The sequence below is a fragment of the Pleurodeles waltl genome, chromosome 8 (assembly GCF_031143425.1).
Source record: "Pleurodeles waltl isolate 20211129_DDA chromosome 8, aPleWal1.hap1.20221129, whole genome shotgun sequence".
Taxonomy (NCBI): Eukaryota; Metazoa; Chordata; class Amphibia; order Caudata; family Salamandridae; genus Pleurodeles; species Pleurodeles waltl.
Genome location: NC_090447.1, coordinates 1,547,392,538 through 1,547,415,423, shown reverse-complemented (window position 1 = coordinate 1,547,415,423; position 22,886 = coordinate 1,547,392,538). Strand labels below are relative to the sequence as shown.

General features: G+C 50.2%; 1 protein-coding gene across 4 annotated transcripts in view; it reads right to left on the bottom strand.

Moving 5' to 3' along the window:
• LOC138248978 (zinc finger protein 613-like) overlaps window positions 1–22,886 on the bottom strand; it is a 109,706-nt gene that overhangs the window by 12,745 nt on the left and 74,075 nt on the right. The window contains exon 7 of one of the 4 annotated variants that reach the window (XM_069203043.1): window positions 6,764–6,878. The exons of the other annotated variants lie outside the window; for them this stretch is intronic. Coding sequence (XP_069059144.1) covers window positions 6,802–6,878 — 77 coding nt within the window. The 3' untranslated portion in view covers window positions 6,764–6,801. Of the gene's footprint in view, window positions 1–6,763; window positions 6,879–22,886 lie in introns of those variants that run through there. 4 annotated transcript variants of the gene reach the window in all.

The following is a 22,886-nucleotide window of genomic DNA, read 5'->3' as shown; positions in this document are numbered from 1 at the left end:
GGAGGGCAGAAACCTGTCTGAGGGGTTGGCAGCAGCAGCAGCTGCAGTGAAACCCCTGAAAAGGCATTTTTTTTAGTACCCGGGTCTATGCTAGAGACCCGTGGGATCATGGGATTGTGCCAACAATGCCAGGATGGCATAGAGGGGGCAATTCCATGATCATAGACATGTTACATGGCCATATTCGGAGTTACCATTGTGAAGCTACACATAGGTAGTGACCTATGTGTAGTGCACGCGTGTAATGGTGTCCACGCACTCACAAAGTCAGGGAATTTGCCCTGAACAATGTGGGGGCATCTTGGCTAGTGCCAGGGTGTCCACACACTAAGTAACTTAGCACTCAACCTTTACCAGGTAAAGGTTAGACATATACGTGACTTATAAGTTACTTAAGTGCAGTGGTAAATGGCTGTGAAATAATGTGGACGTTATTTCACTCAGGCTGCAGTGGCAGGCCTGTGTAAGAATTGTCAGAGCTCCCTATGGGTGGCAAAAGAAATGCTGCAGCCCATAGGGATCTCCTGGAACCCCGATACCCTGGGTACCTCAGTACCATATACTAGGGAATTATAAGGGTGTTCCAGTATGCCAATGTGAATTGGTGAAATTGGTCACTAGCCTGTTAGTGACAATTTGTACAGAGAGAGCATAACCACTGAGGTTCTGGTTAGCAGAGCCTCAGTGAGACAGTTAGGCATCACAGAGGGAACACATACATATAGGTCACAAACTTATGAGCACTGGGGTCCTGGCTAGCAGGGTCCCAGTGACACATAACAAACATACTGAAAACATAGGGTTTTCACTATGAGCACTGGGTCCTGGCTGGCAGGATCCCAGTGAGACAGTGAAAACACCCTGACATACACTCACAAACAGGCCAAAAGTGGGGGTAACAAGGCTAGAAAGAGGCTACTTTCTCACAGTGGATCACAGTGACCAAAGTGTGGGATGCTCAGTCTGGAAGGAGCCGCTCACTGCAGTAGTGTGGGCTGCCTGACTAATCATGCCAAAGTAGAAGACCCTCTGAGAGTCAGGAATGGGACCACTGTGAGGTGCGGGTCGTGAGGTAGGCTAAAGTTGGCACCCTCATGTGCCAGTAGGGGCCGCCACTGTGAAGAAAAGGCCGCCCCCCCCCACGTGCCGGCTGAAGTCGTCAACCTCTTTGCCAGGAGGGTTGCCACCGTGAAGTCAGGACCGTTTCCCTGGTTTGTAATGCCAATTAAGCTGAGAGGCACACTCATCAGTTTCCACAGGACCCAAGCGAGGACAACTACATGAGCCATCCGAAGACAGAGGAGGCCCTCAGAGTCGGGAGACTGGAGCTGGGGATAGAGTGTCCTGGTTCTCCCATGATTGTTGAATGTCATTGGGTCAGCTAAGATTGTTTCAGGCTATTGGGCCTGCCTGGGACTTCAGCATTGCTAAACATTGACTCTTACTTAGACTTTGTTGCTTGTGCCACATCTATTAATGGAAGGGGAATAACTAACCCCAATAGAAAGGACAGAGGGACTCGGACTTGGGAAATCCACCCATGACGACGCTAGTGCACCAACCTTAAGAAATTGTGGAGATTATGCATTGTGTTGATTCTATGCTTCATGCGATCATATTAATATTCTCTGATTTTCATAAAAACAAGTATTTGGCTTAACAATCAGCTTATTGTTGTTACAGTATGTGCATTTTGAGTCTTGAGCCTATATATGTCACACACCTACCTCCCCCTCCAAGACTCTTAGAGGGTTTGACCTACACTACCACTGTGCATCAAATGATAAAAGGGCTAGTACTTCTCCCATTTACGAGACCCATAGTAGCTTGGACCCTGAAACAGCAGGACTAAAAGGACACAACCCCCATGGTTGGGCCCAGTAACCCGTTTGCTCCATGGCCCTCTCAAAGGGGTTCTTGCACATACTCTCTTGACCCACTCTGGTGCCAAACAACTGACTAAGGCCCAGTCATTCCTGGTCTTCTTCAGAACTCTAGATAGAAAAGGAAGCATCAGGAAGGCATACAGGATTCCAGAGTTCCACTCTAGATGGAATGCATCTCTTGAGGGAGTGCCTTCTTGGGAACTCCAGAGCACAGACATGTTGACATTGCACATTCTCAGCATTGGTGAAATGACTGAGCCAGGGTTTTTTCCATTTTTGGAAGACTTCCTGCACCAAATCCAGGTGCAACTGCCGTTCGGGGTCTGCTAGGCGTCAGCGGCTGGCGTTGTCTGTCCTGGTGTTTAGTGATCACATCAGATGGTTCACCACCAGCGAAATCCCTTAATGGTCCAGATGCTTCCAGAGCCGTAAAGTCTCCTGGCACAGAACCCAAGACCCATTACAGCCCTGCTGTTGCATATGGCGATGATGTTGTCCATGAGCACCTGCACCAGCCTTCCTCTGCAGCTTCAACAGACTGATGTGGAGCCAGGCCTCCACTTCTCCTGTTTGGCTTTGCCAACCCAGGAGTGATGCATCCATCACCACTGTGAAGTCTGGGTGAGGTCAGGAGAGGGTTGTGCCACTCACCCAATCCCAGTCCATCAGTCACACCTGCAGGTCTTTTGCAGTCTCCTTTGAAATACGGATACATTTGATAGAATCTCCTGGTGCTGTGCCCACTGGGGGCCTTATATCCTAGTGCAGGTGGCCAGCTATCCCAGCAGCCTCAGAGTCATCAGCACTGAGATCTTGAACAGAGGCTGAAACATCAGGATTCTAGCCCAAATGTACTGGGTACTCCACTCTGGAGGAAAGGCACATGACTGAACCGCATCCAAATTGGCTCTGATGAACAGAGGCGTTTGGGAAGGAGTCAGATGTGACTTCAGAATGTTGCTAGTGAACAAAAATGTTGATAGAAGGTTCATCATAGTCTTGACGTGGTTGATGAGCGATTGGGGTGAACCTGCCTTCAACAGCTAATCGTCAACGTAAGGGAGAACTGGGGCCCACGAAGATGTGCTACAACCATCACCATCACTTTCGTGAACAACCGAGAGGCACTGGGGGGACCAAAAGGGAGAATGCTCCTGGCACACTATGAACCACACACTTGTGGGCCTGCAGGACGAGGATTTGGCATTGTCTGTGGGAGTTGTGATATCAGCTATGAAAAGTCTGAAAGCCCTGTAGGACTGGGCTTGTGGTGTTGTCTGGCATTGGCGACACAAAAAACTCCTGCCATAGCCATGGAGAAGGTGAAATTGCTGATGAAATTGTCTGGTGGGAGCAGTGGCTTTGCTTTCTTGAAACCACTGCAGGAATGAGTCCACTTTCATGTCAAAAACGCAAGAGCCATCAAATGGCATTAAAGATCAATCACTCACACACAAAATTAAAGATTTTACTGGACATCTCTGTAGAAGCCCATAGACCTCATCCATGTGTGGTGCTGAAGTGTGACACTAATGACAATCGCCCGACCTTAACAGTCAGTGGTGTCCAAGACTCAGTGGATTAAAATCTTTGCGGAGTCATGAGGATCCTGAATAGTTTGGGTAGGGCACCCAAAGGTTCTACAGAACTGCTGTCAGAAATTGTTATCATGTCCCAAAGATCATGTGTAGAACAGAATGTGAGGCAGCTGGTGTTGTCAGACCACAAGGCTCATAGAGGAGAGCATACGCTTGCCAAAAGTTTCACTGCGTTTGGACTCATGATCATATGGTTTGGTGGGGAAGCAATAGGAATCACCTCATTTGTGGACGTCAATACCACCAAGCTCTCAGGGTAGGGTGCTGTGTAGGAAAGTCAGGATCCCCAGGCGCTGGTATATTGCGATGAACAATTTGCTGATTCACTGGAGTTCTAGAGCATGGTTTTACTCAAGCATCTATTTACATGGTGACCGGGGTGATTTTTCATTGGCTATAAGCTGAATACGTCCAGGCTCATGTCAGCTATCCAAGCTTAAATCTTTTCTTGATGCTATAAGCACAGAGGCATTACGGCCCACATTACGAAAGCCGAACCCGCCATCAGACCGCCATATTACAAGTGGTGGCTGCTTACCGCAATGTTTGAGGTGGAAAGCAGCCATCATTCGTTCTGGCAGTCGGCGGTGCAGATGCTGTTCCCTCGTCGGCACCGCCACGCCAGCATGACTCCACCCAACATATTACAAGCTATAATACGTCTCGGCGGTGTCCTGCTGGTGTGGTGGTGGCAGTGAGGGAAGACCACCAGGACCCATCCCCTCCCAGACATCCTGCTCGACGGAAAAGGTAAGTTGGAGTCCAAAAGGGGTGGGGGGAGGGGGTCTGTGGTGTGTTTGGGTGCTGTTAGGACTCGCACTCACACATGCACGCTTCTTCCTGCACCCTCACAAAATAAATCAGCATGTATGAAGAACGATGAAACATGTCATGAATGTGTTTACAGCACAGACTTCCCTGTAACTTGTGAGGAAAACTACATTGCATGTTTGTTTATATTGATAAAAGCAAGTGTTGTCCCATTTGTGAACTATGTGCCAAGTGGTTTATGGAGAGATCGAATTCCTTCATATGAATCATCAGAAGTGTTTGATGACTAATCACCAGCATGTGTCTGATGACTCTTCACCAGAATTCCTTCGTATGAATCATCAGAAGTGATTGATGACTCACCACCAGTCTATAAATAGAACTGCCAAAGTGTTTCCTGTGCTTGGCTTTGAATCTTCCTTCGCTCGCAGGTGTTCCCGGTTCAGATGGAGTTTCCGTGATTCTTTTCTAGAGTTGTAATTTCAGTGTGAGGCTTCATCGGAGCTTCCCTCTCTGGAGCAGATTACTTTCACAGCGGATGAAGAATTTACGACCAGTATTCCATCTCCCGCAAACAATCGAAAACAATCCAGGAGAACTCGGTTTGTGAGTAATCCCCCTCTCCTTCCTCTGCTTTCAACCTTCTTGAGGTTAGTGATCTTTTGGTGCACTATGACAAACATTCGTCGATGCTGAGAAACCCGTGATACAAGGCTATTTTCCAAAGACAGCTTGAGAAGTATTTTTAAAGGCAGCATTGAAGTTAAGTGTTGGGAACTCCTGAAAGCATAGCTCTATATCTATGCAAAATTTGATGTTTATTCTGATTATTTTTGGAACGAGTCTATTGTGGGAAAACGAATAACAAATGACAAATTCATAAGTTTGATTTTATAACGATTTTGCTGTGAGTTACAAAAGTGTGTTTAATAGTTGAGCATTCAAGTGCTAATGATTGTTGTGATTTTGCTGAAAGACTCGGTGATTGCTCAATCGAATAATAGTAATTATTTTTATTTTGCTGAAAGACTGTGATATTTGTAGTTCTTTTGTTGTTGGTTTGTTTTTGGTCTTAGAAATTCCTGCACCAAACCTGAGGCAACTTTCTTAGAACAACAGTGGCGTTCCTTTGTGAACCAGTGTTTTGTTTCTCTTCCCTTTCCAAATCCCTGTTCCCTATCCCTTTCCCCCAGAGACAATTCACTCGTTCCCTGATCAGTTCAGATATGAGAAAATAGTGTTTAGGGGTGAGGGTTTTAGTCTCTTCGCTCCAGCGGAACCTGGAATTCAGGTGAGTGGACATGTTCTAGTCAGGTGCGTGTGTGTGTTTGCGGAGGGGTGCTGAATCCGTGCGTGTCAGCAAGTGTATGTGTGTGTGTGTGTGCGCATGTGTCTATGGGGGTGTCTGTGTTGATGAATGTGAGTAAGTGGGGGTATCTATGTTAATGGATGTGAGTGAGTGGGGGTGTCTGAGTGCCTGTATGCGCATGCTAAAAGGGTGTGTATGTGAATGCATGCATGCGTGAAGGGGTGGGGCGGTGCCTGTGAGTGTATGGACGGGTGGGGGGTTGTGTGCATGTGTAGTGACATATGTGTGTGTGTGTGGGTGCCAGCGACAGGAATGAAGATTCCTGTCACCGGGTGCATGACCGCCAGGCTTTTCATGGCGGGGTGCAACCTCGTAATCTGGACAGCAGCCTGAGGCTTCCCCCCAGATTGGAGGAGGTCACCACCGGCTGCGGCGGTGCAACCGCACTGACAGGCCAGGCGGAGTTGTGGGGGTTTGGCTTCAGCCAAACCCCACAACTCATAATACGGCGGTCTTCACCACCGGCTCCGCTGGGGTGTGACCACCACAGCGAGTCTGGGGGTCTCAAGACCGCCAGACTCATAATGTGGGCCTAAGTCTTTGCCAGGCTGTGCTTTAGATAGGTGTCTGAGATGTTGTTCTGGTTTAGCCCAGTTTTACAGAATAAATATGACCAGATCTAAAATAAAAGAATTTAAAGTTTTTATTGAAAAAGACATCTGATCTAAGGCCTGCTCAAATGGATATGTGCAACTGAATTTACAATAGCTTCTGGCAAGAAAGTTGTGTAATCGACAGGGAAAAAGTATGTCTGCTGAATGAACGTGTGGTACAGGAATTCCAAATTCACACTTATGACATTTATGAAAGTCCAAGAAAGAAGAGTAGCAATTATTTTTACGATTTTCATACTTTCAACACATGTACATAAGACACAGTTCCTGATTTAGATATTGGCGGCTGGAGTACGCCATCTTACATGTGCATTATATCCTTTGGCAATTGTAATATGACAGAAGGGAAACCTATCACATTTCTGACGGGTATCCCATCTGTCAAACTGTGAATCAGTCCCATAGTCTCAAGATATCCAGGAATACATTTCCACACACAAATACTTATGTTTGCAAAACAGACTTGATTGCCACAAAAAAGGAACATATGTCTTGGGTGTTGTATGAGGCTGGCCTGGTTTGTAGTGGGTATCTAAGGTACTTACACCTTATACCAGGTCCAGTTATCCCTTATTAGTGAAGTGTAGACAGTGTCTAGAAGCCAGGCTCCCTCGGGGTAGTGTGGATGAGCAGCCAAGGCCTAAGTAGGAGACATGCAAAGGTCATGCAATAACACTACAGTCACACAGTACTCACACGTATGAAAGAAAATACTCAGTGCTACAAAAATAAAGGTACTTTATTTAGGTGACACAAATTCCAAAAATACCATAGAGACTATACTCCTTTAGGAGGTAAGTAATACCCAAATAATATACACTAGTATGCAGAAATGTGCAAGAAAACAGTTAGGAAACAGTGCAATTAGTGAACATCACAATTGTTAGAAATGGGCTAGGGGGAACACAAACCATATGCTAAAAAAGTGGAATGTGAAAGGTGGTTTCCTACCTAGGCAAATGTAGTGTATAGAGGGGCGCTGGGAGTATTAGAAAACACCAAAGGTAAGTAATAGAACCTACCTCGGAGCCAGGACACGGTGTGTTTTACAGTACTTTCCTAAAACACACAGGAATACGAAAAAGAAGATTATGCAAAGACCAGAAGGGACTGCAAGACGCCAAAGGTGGATTCCTGGACCTGAGGACCTGTGGAAGAAGGAGACCAAGTCCAAGAAGCACATAAGAGTCCAGGGAGAACAGGAGCCCCTGCTAACCCGGATGAAGGTGCAAAAGTGGAACCACCAGTGACAAGAACAGTCAGGATTGCACCCAAGGAGATGGATTCGGGTTCCTGGTTGGTGCAGATGATGTCCCACTCCGGATGGAAGATTGCAGTGTGGTTTGCGTCACTGGATTCTGCCAACAAGCCTTGGCACACGCAAAACTCACGGTTAGCAGAAAATGGCGCTGCCCGGGCCCAGGAAGGACCATGCCAACTATACCCAGGTGGAGGACTGAGAGAGGGCCAGAGAGCCCACCGAAGACCAGGCAGCACGCACAGGAGTCACACAGCATGGGGGCAAAGGAGGTGCAAAAGGAGGCCCATGCAGCTCTACACAAAGGGATCCCAAGCCGCCGGAGAACCACTCATGAAGCTTTGCATTGCAGGATAGAGTGCTGGGGGCTGGAGCTGCACGGTGCACAAAGGATTTCGTGGAATGACGAAAACAAGCCTTTGTAGCTGCAAAACACACGGTGCACGGGGTGCTGTCTTGCATGGGGAGGCAAGGTCTTACCTCCACCCAAGTTGGACAGTAGGACATTGGGACCGTCGCGACCACTTCAGTCCACCACCCTTGATGCTGGATCCACGTACTTCATCGAGAGAGGGGACCCAAGCCACTGGTTGTCGCTGCAGAGAGGTGCCTGCTGAAGCAGGGAAGTGACTCCTTCACTTCAAGGGAGATCCCTTCATCCTTCTATTGCAGGCTGAAGACAGGTACTCATCTGAGGATGCACGACCTGGAAACAGTTCTAGTTGCTGGCAGGAGCTGAAGTTACAATGTTGCAGAAGTCGTCTTTGCTTCTTTGTTGCAGTTTGTAGAGTTCCTGGAGGGTCCGGATGCAGTTTCTTCAGTAAGAAGATGAAGTAAAGGATGCAGAGAATTCCTGCTGAAGTCTTGCAAACCGAATCTGAAGAACCACCCAAAAGAGAGACCCTAAATAGTCCTGAATGGGGGATTGCTCACCTAGCCAGGTAACCACCTATCGGGGGAAGACTCTGATGTCACCTGCTGGAACTGGCCACTCAGATGCTCACAGAGTTCCCTCCCAACCTTGAATTCAAGATGGAAAAACCCAGGGACCCTCTGGAGGAGCTCTGAGCACCACCCTTGGGGTGGTGATGGACAGAGGAGTGGTCACTCCCCTTTCTTTTGTCCAGTTTTGCACCAGAGTAGGGAATGGGGGTCAATCAATCAATCAATCAATCATAGTATTTATAAAGCGCGCTATGTACCCGTCAGGGTTTCGAGGCGCTGAGGGGGGGGGGTGAGCGCTGCTGATTTAGTGGTCGAAGAGCCAGGTCTTGAGAAGCCTTCTGAATGCGAGGAGGTCCTGGGTCTGGCGAAGAGATGTGGGGAGAGAGTTCCAGGTCTTGGCGGCGAGGAAGGAGAAGGATCTGCCGCCGGATGTCTTGCGCTGGATTCGGGGTACGATGGCGAGGGCGAGGTTGGCGGATCGGAGTTGACGTGTTGGAGTGTAGAAGTTAAGTCTGGTGTTGAGGTAGGAGGGTCCGGTGTTGTGAAGTGCCTTGTGAGCGTGGGTCAGGAGTTTAAAGGTGATCCTCTTGTCTACCGGGAGCCAGTGGAGTTCCTTTAGGTGAGGGGAGATGTGACTTCGGCGGGGTATGTTGAGGATCAGTCGGGCGGAGGCATTTTGGATACGTTGGAGTCGTTTGATGTCTTTGGTTGGGATGCCTGTGTAGAGTGCGTTGCCGTAGTCAAGTCTGCTGCTGACGAGGGCCTGGGTCACCGTCTTTCTGGTTTCTGTTGGAATCCACTTGAAGATTCTGCGGAGCATTCGAAGGGTGTTGAAACAGGAGGAGGAGACGGCGCTGACCTGTTTGGACATGGTGAGGGCGGAGTCCAGGATGAAGCCGAGGTTTCTTGCGTGGCTGGCAGGGGTGGGCGGGGGTCCGAGGGCGGAGGGCCACCATGAGTCGTTCCAGGCCGAGGGAGTGCGTCCGAGGATGAGGACTTCCGTCTTGTCGGAGTTGAGTTTCAGGCGACTGTTGTTCATCCAATCGGCGATGGATTTTAGTCCCTCGTGGAGGTTTGTTTTGGCGGTGAGTGGGTCTTTGGTCAGGGAGAGGACGAGCTGGGTGTCGTCGGCGTAGGAGATGATGCTGAGATGATGTTGGCGGGCCAGTTGAGCGAGGGGGGCCATGTAGATGTTGAACAACGTAGGGCTGAGGGAGGATCCTTGGGGGACACCGCAGATGAGGTTGGTGGCTTTGGAGCGGAAAGGGGAGAGACGGACTCTCTGCGTTCTGTCGGAGAGGAAGGATGAGATCCAGTGGAGGGCTTTATCTTGGATGCCGGCTTCCTGGAGGCGGGTCAGTAGGGTGCGGTGGCAGACGGTGTCAAAGGCGGCTGATAGGTCGAGGAGGATGAGGGCTGAGGTTTCGCCGTTGTCCATTTGATGTCTGATGTCATCTGTGGCGGCGAGGAGGGCAGTCTCAGTGCTGTGGTTTCGTCTGAATCCGGATTGTGAGGGGTCCAGGATGGAATTGTCTTCGAGGAAGTGGGTGAGCTGAGTGTTGACGATCTTCTCGATGACTTTCGCTGGAAAAGGGAGGAGAGAGATCAGACGGAAGTTTTTGAGGTCGTTGGGGTCAGCCTTGGGTTTTTTGAGGAGGGGTTGGATTTCTGCGTGTTTCCAGCTGTCCGGGAAGGTGGCAGAAGTGAAGGAGAGGTTGATGATCTTGCGGAGTTCGGGGGCGATGGTGGCGTTGGCTGAGTTGAAAACATGATGGGGGCAGGGGTCCGTGGGGGAGCCTGAGTGGATGGTGTTCATGGTTGTTATGGATTCTGCCTCGTCCACGTGGGTCCAGGCGGTGAGGCGGCAGTCGCGGGAGGAGACGTCGGGGGTGGGGTCTGGCGGTGGACCGGTGTTGAAGCTGTCGTGGATGGTAGCGATTTTCTGGTGGAAGAAGGTGGAGAGGTCGTCGCAGAGTTTCTGGGAGGGCGGGATGTCGTTGGAGTTGGCTTTTGGATTGGAGAGTTCCTTCACGATGCCGAAGAGTTCTTTGCAGTCGTGGGCGTTGTTGTTGATGCGTTCGGTGAAGTGGGCGCGCTTGGCGGTGCGGATCCGTTGGTGGTGTTCGCGGTTGGCGTTTTTGAGGGCGGCAAGGTTGTCGGGTGTGCGTTCTTGGATCCATTTCTTTTTGAGCTTCTGGCAGATGCTTTTGGAGGTGGTGAGATCGTCTGTGAACCAGGCTGGTTTTTTCTTTCCTTGGATGGCGGTGGGTTTCTTGAGAGGGGCAAGGGTGTTGGCGCAGTCAAGGATCCATTGATGGAGGTTGATGGCGGCTGTGCTCGGGTCGATTGCGTCGGGTGGAAGGTTGTTGATGAGGGTGCTGGTCAGTTGGTCTTGGGTGACTTTGCCCCAGCGGCGGTGGGGAGGTAGCTGGATGCGGTGTTGCTCTGTGGTTTTTTTATAGGTGAAATGGACGCAGTGATGGTCGGTCCAGAGTTCGGAGGTGTGGCTGAAGGAAATGTGGTTGCTTGAGGTGAAGAGGGGGTCAAGGGTGTGTCCGGCGATGTGGGTAGGCGTGTTGACTAGCTGGCGGAGACCGAGGTTGAGGAGGTTGGAGGTCAGTGACGCGGTGTTGACATCGTTGGCATTTTCCAGATGGTAGTTCAGATCTCCCAGGAGGATGTAATCCGGGGAAGCGAGGGCGTGGGTGCTTGCAAGGTCGGCGATGGTGTCGCTGAAGGGGACTCTTGGTCCTGGAGGGCGGTAAATGAGGGTTCCTCTGAGGGTCGTGTTGGGGTCCGTGTGGATCTGGAAGTGGAGGTGTTCGGCTGTCCTGAGGGTGTCGTCCGAGTGGGTGTGGATTTTGAGGGTAGCTTTGTGAGCGATGGCTATTCCGCCGCCGATTCCGTTGGTTCGATCTCTTCTGGTGATTTTGTAGCCGTCCGGTATGGCGATGGCGATGTCCAGAGACGAGGAGTCGTTCCACCAGGTTTCGGTCAGGAAAGCCACGTCAGGAGCAGTGGTGTCGAGCAAATCCCAGAGCTCGATGGCGTGTTTTCGTGCGGAGCGGGTGTTGATGAGGATGCAGTTCAGGTGGTTGGGGTTGAATGTTTCAGTAGTTGGATTGGTCGTTCTGATGCAGGAGAAGTTGCAGGTACGGCAGGAAAAAGGTCCTTTAGTGTGCTTCGGGGATGCCCGGCAGCATTCAGTGGAGGGGCCGGGGTTGAAGGCGCGGAGTTCGTTGATCGAGTAGCGGATGCGGGGGGCGCGAGGGCCAGGGGGTGTGGCGCTGGGCGCGGTCCAGGCGCGGACGGGCACAGACGGGCTTGCCTCTGGAGCGCCTCCGGCGCGCCAGCGGCGTGCCCGCTGCGCGGACGCGCAGCGCCAGCCATTAAGAAGGGAGGGGGGAGGGAGGAGCAGCTGGGAGGCGGGAGGCGGGAGGGAGCGGCAAATGGGGGCGCGAGGGGGCGGGGCCGCAGGGAGGCAGCGGCAGGGAACGGGGAGCGCACAAGGGGCAAAAAACACTGAAAACGAGCAAAACTACAAGCAGTTACAGTGAGAAAATACAATCAGAAATACAATCAGAAATACAATAATGGCACAATACACGATCGGGGAGACAGCAATCAGGGGGGCACAAAGGGGGCAGAAGCGCCGGCGGCGAGGCGCTGAAAAAACTAAAAAGCCAAAAAACACTTACAGGACGGCGGAAGCGGCACACGGGTCAAGTGAGCCCACTAGCCACCAGGGATGAGGCGCAGGAGGATGCCTGCGGGTGGAGGAGGGCCTCGAACACGCAAACGGCAGCGTGCTCGTGGGACAGAGGCAGAAGGCAGCAGGTTGGTGCTGCGGTCGTGGGGGGCGAGCTCAGGACCTGAAACAGGTCAGAGTTCGCTCACTCGCGACGCGCAGCGCCAGCCATTAAGAAGGGAGGGGGGAGGGAGGAGCAGCTGGGAGGCGGGAGGCGGGAGGGAGCGGCAAATGGGGGCGCGAGGGGGGCGGGGCCGCAGGGAGGCAGCGGCAGGGAACGGGGAGCGCACAAGGGCCAAAAAACACTGAAAACGATCAAAACTACAAGCAGTTACAGTGAGAAAATACAATCAGAAATACAATCAGAAATACAATAATGGCACAATACACGATCGGGGAGACAGCAATCAGGGGGGCACAAAGGGGGCAGAAGCGCCGGCGGCGAGGCGCTGAAAAAACGAAAAAGCCAAAAAACACTTACAGGACGGCGGAAGCGGCACACGGGTCAAGTGAGCCCACTAGCCACCAGGGATGAGGCGCAGGAGGATGCCTGCGGGTGGAGGAGGGCCTTGAACACGCAAACGGCAGCGTGCTCGTGGGACAGAGGCAGAAGGCAGCAGGTTGGTGCTGCGGTCGTGGGGGGCGAGCTCAGGACCTGAAACAGGTCAGAGTTCGCTCACTCGCGACGCGCAGCGCCAGCCATTAAGAAGGGAGGGGGGAGGGAGGAGCAGCTGGGAGGCGGGAGGCGGGAGGGAGCGGCAAATGGGGGCGCGAGGGGGGCGGGGCCGCAGGGAGGCAGCGGCAGGGAACGGGGAGCGCACAAGGGCCAAAAAACACTGAAAACGAGCATAACTACAAGCAGTTACAGTGAGAAAATACAATCAGAAATACAATCAGAAATACAATAATGGCACAATACACGATCGGGGAGACAGCAATCAGGGGGGCACAAAGGGGGCAGAAGCGCCGGCGGCGAGGCGCTGAAAAAACGAAAAAGCCAAAAAACACTTACAGGACGGCGGAAGCGGCACACGGGTCAAGTGAGCCCACTAGCCACCAGGGATGAGGCGCAGGAGGATGCCTGCGGGTGGAGGAGGGCCTCGAACACGCAAACGGCAGCGTGCTCGTGGGACAGAGGAAGAAGGCAGCAGGTTGGTGCTGCGGTCGTGGGGGGCGAGCTCAGGACCTGAAACAGTGTTGTCCCTGAACCGGTGTTGTAGGAAAATGGCTCCTTGTTGCAGTTACCCCCCACTTTTTGCCTGATACTGATGCTGACTTGACTGAGAAGTGTGCTGGGACCCTGCTAACCAGGCCCCAGCACCAGTGTTCTATCACCTAAAATGTACCATTGTTTCCACAATTGGCACACCCCTGGCACACAGATAAGTCCCTTGTAAAAGGTACCAGTGGTACCAAGGGCCCTGTGACAAGGGAAGGTCCCTAAGGGCTGCAGCATATGTTGTGCCACCCTAAGGGACCCCTCACCTAACACATGCACACTGCCATTGTAGATTGTGTGTGTGGGTGAGGAGAAAAAGGCAAAGTCAACATGGCACCCCGCTCAGGATGCCATGCCCACAAAATACAGCCTGTGGCATAGGTAAGTCACCCCTCTAGCAGGCCTTACAGCCCTAAGCCAGGGTGCACTATACCACAGGTGAGGGCATAGCTGCATGAGCAATATGCCCCTACAGTGTCTAAGTATATTCTTAGACATTGTAAGTACAGTGTGGCCATATTAAGTATATGGTCTGGGAGTTTGTCAAAAACGAACTCCACAGCTCCATAATGGCCTCACTGAATACTGGGAAGTTTGGTATCAAACTTCTCAGAATAATAAACCCACACTGATGCCAGTGTTGGATTTATTAAAAAAAGGCACACAAAGGGCATCTTAGAGATGCCCCCTGTATTTTACCCAATCATTCAGTGCAGGTCTGACTGGTCTGTGCCAGCCTGCTGCTGAGAAACGAGTTTCTGACCCTCTGGGGTGAGAGCCTTTGTGCACTCTGTGGTCAGAAACAAAGCCTGCACTGGGTGGAGGTGCTTAACACCTCCCCCCTGCAGGAACTGTAACACCTAGCAGTGAGCCTCAAAGGCTCAGGCTTCGTGTTACAATGCCCCAGGGCACTACAGCTAGTGGAGATGCCCGCCCCCTGGACACAGCCCCCACTTTTGGCGGCAAGTCCAGGGGAAATAATGAGAAAAACAAGGAGGAGTCACCCACCAGTCAGGACAGCCCCTAAGGTGTCCTGAGCTGAGGAGACCCCTGCCTTTAGAAATCCTCCATCTTCGTTTTGGAGGATTCCCCCAATAGGATTAGGGATGTGCCCCCCTCCCCACAGGGAGGAGGCACAAAGAGGGTGTAACCACCCTCAAGGACAGAAGCCATTGGCTACTGCCCTCCCAGACCTAAACACACCCCTAAATTCAGTATTTAGGGGCTCCCCAGAACCCAGGAAATCAGATTCCTGCAACCTGAAGAAAGAAGAAGGACTGCTGACCTACAAGCCGGCAGAGAAGGAGGAAGATGACAACTGATTTGGCCCCAGCCCTACCGGCCTGTCTCCAACTTCGAAAACCTGCTCCAGCGACGTATCCGACAGGGACCAGCGACCTCTGAAGCCTCAGAGGACTGCCCTAGACCACAGGACCAAGAAACTCCCGTGAACAGCAGCCCTGTTCAAAACCAGCTACTTCTTTGCAACAAAGAAGCAACTTCTAAAGACTGCACGTTTCCCGCCGGAAACGTGAGACTTCTCTCTCTGCACCCGACGCCCCCCGCTCGAGATCCAGAGAACAAACACCTCAGAGAGGACTCCCCGGCGACTGCGACCCCATGAGTAACCAGAGACGACCCCCCTGAGTCCCCACAGCGACACCTGCATAGAGAATCAAGATGCTCCCCCTGACCGCGACTGCCTGTAAAAAGGGACCTGATGCATGGAACTAACACTGCACCTGCAGCCCCCAGGACCTGAAGGAACCGAACTTCAACGCAGGAGTGACCCCCAGGCGACCCTCTGCCTAACCCAGGTGGTGGCTGTCCCGAGAAGCCCCCCTGTGCTTGCCTGCACTGCTAGAGTGACCCCCGGGTCCCTCCATTGGTCCTATATGAAACCCGACGCCTGCTTTGCACACTGCACCCGGCCGCCCCTGTGCCACTGAGGGTGTATTTTGTGTGCCTACTTGTGTCCCCCCCCAGTGCTCTACAAAACCCCCCTGGTCTGCCCCCGAGGACGCAGGTACCTGCTGGCAGTCTGGAGCTGGAGCACCCCTGTTCTCCATAGGCGCCTATGTGTTTTGGGCACCTCTTTGACCTCTGCACCTGACTGGCCCTGAGCTGCTGGTGTGGTAACTTTGGGGTTGCCTTGAACCCCCAACGGTGGTCTGCCTATGCCCCAGAACTGAGACTTGTAAGTGTTTTACTTACCTCCTAATCTAACATTTACTTACCTCCCCAGGAACTCTTGATTTATGCACTGTGTCCACTTTGAAAATAGCTTATTGCCATTTTTACAAAGACTGTACATGAAATTGTTTTCATTCAAAGTTCCTAAAGTATCTAAGTGAAGTTCCTTACATTTAAAGTATTAACTGTAAATCTTGAACCTGTCGTTCTTAAAATAAACTAAGAAAAGATATGTTTCAATATAAAAACCTATTGGCCTGGAGTAAGTCTTTGAGTGGGTGTTCCTCATTTATTGCCTGTGTGTGTACAACACATGCTTAACTCTACCCTGTAGGACTATGTACTTGGCCTAAGATCTAGAATGGCTGAGTACATGAAAAAGGCCAGTAAAAACCTTCAGGCCAGCCAAGAGCTCCAAAAGCAATGGCATGACCAGAAGGCTGTTTTGGTTCAGTACCAACCAGGGCAGAAAGTGTGGGTCTTGGAGCCTGTGGCCCCAAGAGCACTCCAAGACAAATGGAGTGGGCCCCACATAATTGTTGAAAAGAAGGGTGAAGTGTGAGAAAGTAGCCTCTTTCTAGCCTTGTTACCCCCACTTTTGGCCTGTTTGTGAGTGTATGTCAGGGTGTTTTCATTGTCTCACTGGGATCCTGCAAGCCAGGGCCCAGTGCTCATAGTGAAAACCCTATGTTTTCAGTATGTTTGTTATGTGTCACTGGGACCCTGCTAGTCAGGACCCCAGTGCTCATAAGTTTGTGGCCTATATGTATGTGTTCCCTGTGTAGTGCCTAACTGTCTCACTGAGGCTCTGTTAACCAGAACCTCAGTGGTTATGCTCTCTCATTTCATTCAAATTGTCACTAACAGGCTAGTGACCAATTTTACCAATTTACATTGGCTTACTGGAACACCCTTATAATCCCCTAGTATATGGTACTGAGGTACCCAGGGTATTGGGGTTCCAGGAGATCCCTATGGGCTGCAGCATTTCTTTTGCCACCCATAGGGAGCTCTGACAATTCTTACACAGGCCTGCCACTGCAGCCTGAGTGAAATAACGTCCACATTATTTCACAGCCATTTTACACTGCACTTAAGTAACTTATAAGTCACCTATATGTCTAACCTTTACCTGGTAAAGGTTAGGTGCAAAGTTACTTAGTGTGAGGGCACCCTGGCACTAGCCAAGGTGCCCCCACATTGTTCAGGGCCAATTCCCTGAACTTTGTGAGTGCGGGGACACCATTACACGTGTGCACTACATATAGGTCAATACCTATATGTAGCTTCACAATGGTAACTCCGAATATGGCCATGTAACATGTCTAAGATCATGGAATTGCCCCCTCTATGCCATCCTGGCATTGTTGGCACAATTCAATGATCCCAGTGGTCTGTAGCACAGACCCTGGTACTGCCAAACTGCCTTTCCTGGGGTTTCACTGCAGCTGCTGCTGCTGCCAACCCCTCAGACAGGTTTCTGCCCTCCTGGGGTCAAGCCAGGCTTGTCCCAGGATGGCAGAACAAAGGACTTCCTCTGAGAGAGGGTGTTACACCCTCTCCCTTTGGAAAATGTTGTGAAGGCAGGGGAGGAGTAGCCTCCCCCAGCCTCTGGAAATGCTTTCTTGGGCACAGATGTGCCCAATTCTGCATAAGCCAGTCTACACCGGTTCAGGGGACCCCTTAGCCCTGCTCTGGCGCGAAACTGGACAAAGGAAAGGGGAGTGACCACTCCCCTGACCTGCACCTCCCCTGGGAGGTGTCCAGAGCTCCTCCAGTGTGCTCCAGACCTCTGCCATCTTGGAAACAGAGGTGCTGCTGGCACACTGGACTGCTCTGAGTGGCCAGTGCCACCAGGTGATGTCAGAGACTCCTTGTGATAGGCTCCTTCAGGTGTTGCTAGCCTATCCTCTCTCCTAAGTAGCCAAACCCTCTTTTCTGGCTATTTAGGGTCTCTGTTTCAGGGGAAACTTTAGATAACGAATGCAAGAGCTCATCCGAGTTCCTCTGCATCTCTCTCTTCACCTTCTGCCAAGGAATCGACTGCTGACCGCGCTGGAAGCATGCAACACTGCAACAAAGTAGCAAAGACGACTACTGCAACTCTGTAACGCTGATCCTGCCGCCTTCTCGACTGTTTTCCTGGTGGTGCATGCTGTGCGGGTAGTCTGCCTCCTCTCTGCACTAGAAGCTCCGAAGAAATCTCCCGTGGGTCGACGGAATCTTCCCCCTGCAACCGCAGGCACCAAAAAGCTGCATCACCGGTCCCTTGGGTCTCCTCTCAGCACGACGAGCGAGGTCCCTCGAATCCAGCAACTCTGTCCAAGTGACTCCCACAGTCCAGTGACTCTTCAGTCCAAGTTTGGTGGAGGTAAGTCCTTGCCTCACCTCGCTGGGCTGCATTGCTGGGAACCGCGACTTTTGCAGCTACTCCGGCCCCTGTGCACTTCCGGCGGAAATCCTTCGTGCACAGCCAAGCCTGGGTCCACGGCACTCTAACCTGCATTGCACGACTTTCTAAGTTGGTCTCCGGCGACGTGGGACTCCTTTGTGTAACTTCGGGTGAGCACCGTTTCAAGCATCCTCGTAGTGCCTGTTTCTGGCACTTCTCCGGGTGCTACCTGCTGCTGAGAGGGCTCCTTGTCTTGCTCGACGTCCCCTCTCTCTCCTGGTCCAATTTGCGACCTCCTGGTCCCTCCAGGGCCACAGCAGCGTCCAAAAACTCTAACCACACGATTTGCAGCTAGCAAGGCTTGTTGGCGTTCTTTCGGCGGGAAAACACTTCTGCACAACTCTCCACGGCGAGAGGGATCCGTCCACAAAAGGGGAAGTCTCTAGCCCTTTTCGTTCCTGCAGAAACCTCAGCTTCTTCTGTCCAGTAGAAGCTTCTTTGCACCCACAGCTGGCATTTCCTGGGCATATGCCCATCTCCGACTTGCTTGTGACTTTTGGACTTGGTCCCCTTGTTCCACAGGTACCCTAGATTGGAAATCCACAGTTGTTGCATTGTTGGTTTGTGTCTTTCCTGCATTATTCCTCTATCACGACTTCTTTGTCTTTTGGGGAACTTTAGTGCACTTTGCACTCACTTTTCGGGGTCTTGGGGAGGGCTAATTTTCTAAGTCTCACTATTTTCTAATAGTCCCAGCGACCCTCTAAAAGGTCACATAGGTTTGGGGTCCATTCGTGGTTCGCATTCCACTTTTGGAGTATATGGTTTGTGTTGCCCCTATCCCTATGTGTCCCCATTGCATCCTATTGTAACTATACATTGTTTGCACTGTTTTCTAAGACTATACTGCATATTTTTGATATTGTGTATATATATCTTGTGTATATTTCCTATCCTCTCACTGAGGGTACACTCTAAGATACTTTGGCATATTGTCATAAAAATAAAGTACCTTTATTTTTAGTATAACTGTGTATTGTGTTTTCTTATGATATTGTGCAAGTGACACTTGTGGTACTGTAGTAGCTTCACACGTCTCCTAGTTCAGCCTAAGCTGCTCTGCTAAGCTACCATTATCTATCAGCCTAAGCTGCTAGACACCCTATACACTAATAAGGGATAACTGGGCCTGGTGCAAGGTGCAAGTACCTCTTGGTACTCACTACAAGCCAGTCCAGCCTCCTACATTGGTTGTGCAGTGGTGGGATAAGTTCTTTGAGACTACTTACCACTCTTGTCATTGTACTTTTCATAAGAGAAAAATATACAAAACAAGGTCAGTGTATATACACATAGCCAAAAAGTTTTGCATTTCCTCTTTTCACTCTATTCTAAGTGCTAAAAAGTACTTCTAAACTTTCTAAAAAGTTCTAAAAAGTTTTAAAAGTTTTTCTCTGTCTTTCTAAAAGCTCTCACAAACTTTTTTCTCTTTTTCTATCACTTTAACTCTCTCTAAAATGTCTGGCACAGGCCAAAATGTTGACCTGTCTAAGATTGCATATGATCACCTTAGCTGGAAAGGAGCAAGGAGTCTCTGCATAGAGAGAGGTTTGAGTGTAGGGAAGAATCCTTCCTTGGAACTGTTACTTAATATGCTTAGAGAACAGGATAAGGCTAAAAGTGCCCCATCTGTTGAAAAAGTAGCTAATGGTTCTCAATCTGATCCAGGGACTCCCCCAGGTAAAGGTTCAGGAAAGAAACTTCTTAGCCTTCCCATTACAAGACAGTCTTGCATAGTTGGTACTGAGGTGGAGTCACATCATCCAGATGATGTGCTCTCACATTACACTGTCAGCCAAGCTGTTAGGGTGCCCTCTGTAAGGGACAGGTCTCCTTCTGTTCATTCCCATCATACCTCTGTATCTAGAAATGGCCCTCCCACCAACCCTGATGACAGATTGTTAGAAAGGGAACTCAATAAGTTGAGGGTGGAACAAACCAGACTGAAGCTTAAAAAGCAACAGCTGGATTTGGATAGACAGTCTTTAGAATTAGAGAAGGAAAGACAGAAGTTGGGTTTAGAAACCCATGGTGGCAGCAGCAGTATTCCCCATAGTCATCCTGTAAAAGAGCATGATTCCAGGAATCTGCACAAGATAGTTCCCCCTTATAAGGAGGGGGATGACATTAACAAGTGGTTTGCTGCACTTGAGAGGGCCTGTGTTGTACAGGATGTCCCTCAAAGGCAGTGGGCTGCTATCCTATGGCTATCATTTAGCGGAAAAGGTAGGGATAGGCTCCTTACTGTGAAAGAAAGTGATGCCAATAATTTTACAGTTCTTAAGAATGCACTCCTGGATGGTTATGGCTTAACCACTGAACAATACAGGATAAAGTTCAGAGAGACCAAAAAGGAGTCTTCACAAGACTGGGTTGATTTCATTGACCATTCAGTGAAGGCCTTGGAGGGGTGGTTACATGGCAGTAAAGTTACTGATTATGACAGCCTGTATAACTTGATCCTGAGAGAGCATATTCTTAATAATTGTGTGTCTGATTTGTTGCACCAGTACTTGGTGGACTCTGATCTGACCTCTCCCCAAGAATTGGGAAAGAAGGCAGACAAATGGGTCAGAACAAGGGTGAACAGAAAAGTTCATACAGGGGGTGACAAAGAGAACAATAAGAAGAAAGATGGTGAAAAATCTCAAGATAAGCATGGGGATAAGGGTAAAACCAAAGATCCCACTTCAAATCTTAAACACTCTTCAGGGGGTGGGGATAACACAAATTCTTCCTCTTCTTCTCAACCTACACAATTTAAAAAGCCTTGGTGCTTTGTGTGTAAAAATAGAGGCCATAGGCCAGGGGGTAAGTCCTGTCCAGGTAAACCCCCTGAGCCTACCACCACTAATACATCAAGCTCTAGTGCCCCTAGCAGTAGTGGTACTAGTGGTGGGACTGCTGGAAACAGTCAAGTTAAGGGTGTAGTTGGGTTCACTTTTGGGTCCATAGTAGAAACTGGGGTAGTCAGTCCCAAGACAGTTTCTGTCACACCTAGTGGCATTGGCCTTGCCACACTGGCTGCTTGTCCCCTTACAATGGATAAGTACAGGCAGACAGTTTCAATAAATGGTGTTAAGGCCTTGGCCTACAGGGACACAGGTGCCAGTATCACTTTGGTGACTGAAAACCTAGTGCACCCTGATCAACACATCATTGGACAACAGTATAAGATTATTGATGTCCATAACTCCACTAAGTTTCTTCCCTTAGCTATAATTCAGTTTAGTTGGGGTGGAGTTACTGGCCCTAAGCAGGTGGTGGTATCACCTAGCTTACCTGTAGACTGTCTCTTAGGTAATGACCTAGAGGCCTCAGGTTGGGCTGATGTAGAGTTTTATGCGCATGCAGCCATGCTGGGCATCCCTGAGGAATTGTTCCCTCTCATTTCTACTGAAATGAAAAAGCAAAGGAGAGAAGGCCTGAAAACTCAGGATCCCTCTCCATCAACAGGTAAAAAGGGTATCACAGTATCCCCTAACCACCCTACCATTCAGGATACCATTCCTGTGGTGGGAGAAACCTCTCCTGGGGTGGCACCTGTTCCAAGGGAATCATCAGCTGGCAAAGCTGGACTCCCTGAGGTAGAAGTACCTCTCTGTGGGATAAATAACATTGGTGAGAAAAAGAGCACCATTTTAGTTAACATGGAGCATCCCTCCAACCCTCCCAGAGAAACTTTAGTGCAGAAACCCTGCACTACCTCACAACACTTAGGACAGCATCCCTGCCCTAGTGTGGAGCTCATAGGACAGCATTCCTGCCCTGCTCCAACTCAAGAGAAACAGCATCCCTGTTCTCTCTTCCAGCCATATGGACAAAGTTTTTGCCCAGCTATGGCTTTTCTGAGACAGCATCCCTGTCTGGCATTTCCATCACTACAAATAGGTTCAGTGGACAATTCCCACTGCTCTAAACTAAAACTTACTGATAGAACCTCTGAAAATACATCTTCACATTGTTGATTAGCTAAAAAACTTCAAACAGGGTGGTTTACATCCCCACAGGGAAGTAACCATATAGTGGATGATAAAGGGAGTAACCAGTCTATTGCAGAGCTACTCTCTACTTATCACCACTTAGACAATAAAGTCTCAACTGGCCAAGGTTAGCCTTATTGTCCTTCGTTTGGGGGGGGGGGGTTGTGTGAGAAAGTAGCCTCTTTCTAGCCTTGTTACCCCCACTTTTGGCCTGTTTGTGAGTGTATGTCAGGGTGTTTTCACTGTCTCACTGGGATCCTGCTAGCTAGGGCCCAGTGCTCATAGTGAAAACCCTATGTTTTCAGTATGTTTGTTATGTGTCACTGGGACCCTGCTAGTCAGGACCCCAGTGCTCATAAGTTTGTGGCCTATATGTATGTGTTCCCTGTGTAGTGCCTAACTGTCTCACTGAGGCTCTGCTAACCAGAACCTCAGTGGTTATGCTCTCTCATTTCATTCAAATTGTCACTAACAGGCTAGTGACCAATTTTACAATTTACATTGGCTTACTGGAACACCCTTATAATCCCCTAGTATATGGTACTGAGGTACCCAGGGTATTGGGGTTCCAGGAGATCCCTATGGGCTGCAGCATTTCTTTTGCCACCCATAGGGAGCTCTGACAATTCTTACACAGGCCTGCCACTGCAGTCTGAGTGAAATAACGTCCACGTTATTTCACAGCCATTTTACACTGCACTTAAGTAACTTATAAGTCACCTATATGTCTAACCTTTACCTGGTAAAGGTTAGGTGCAAAGTTACTTAGTGTGAGGGCACCCTGGCACTAGCCAAGGTGCCCCCACATTGTTCAGGGCCAATTCCCTGAACTTTGTGAGTGCGGGGACAC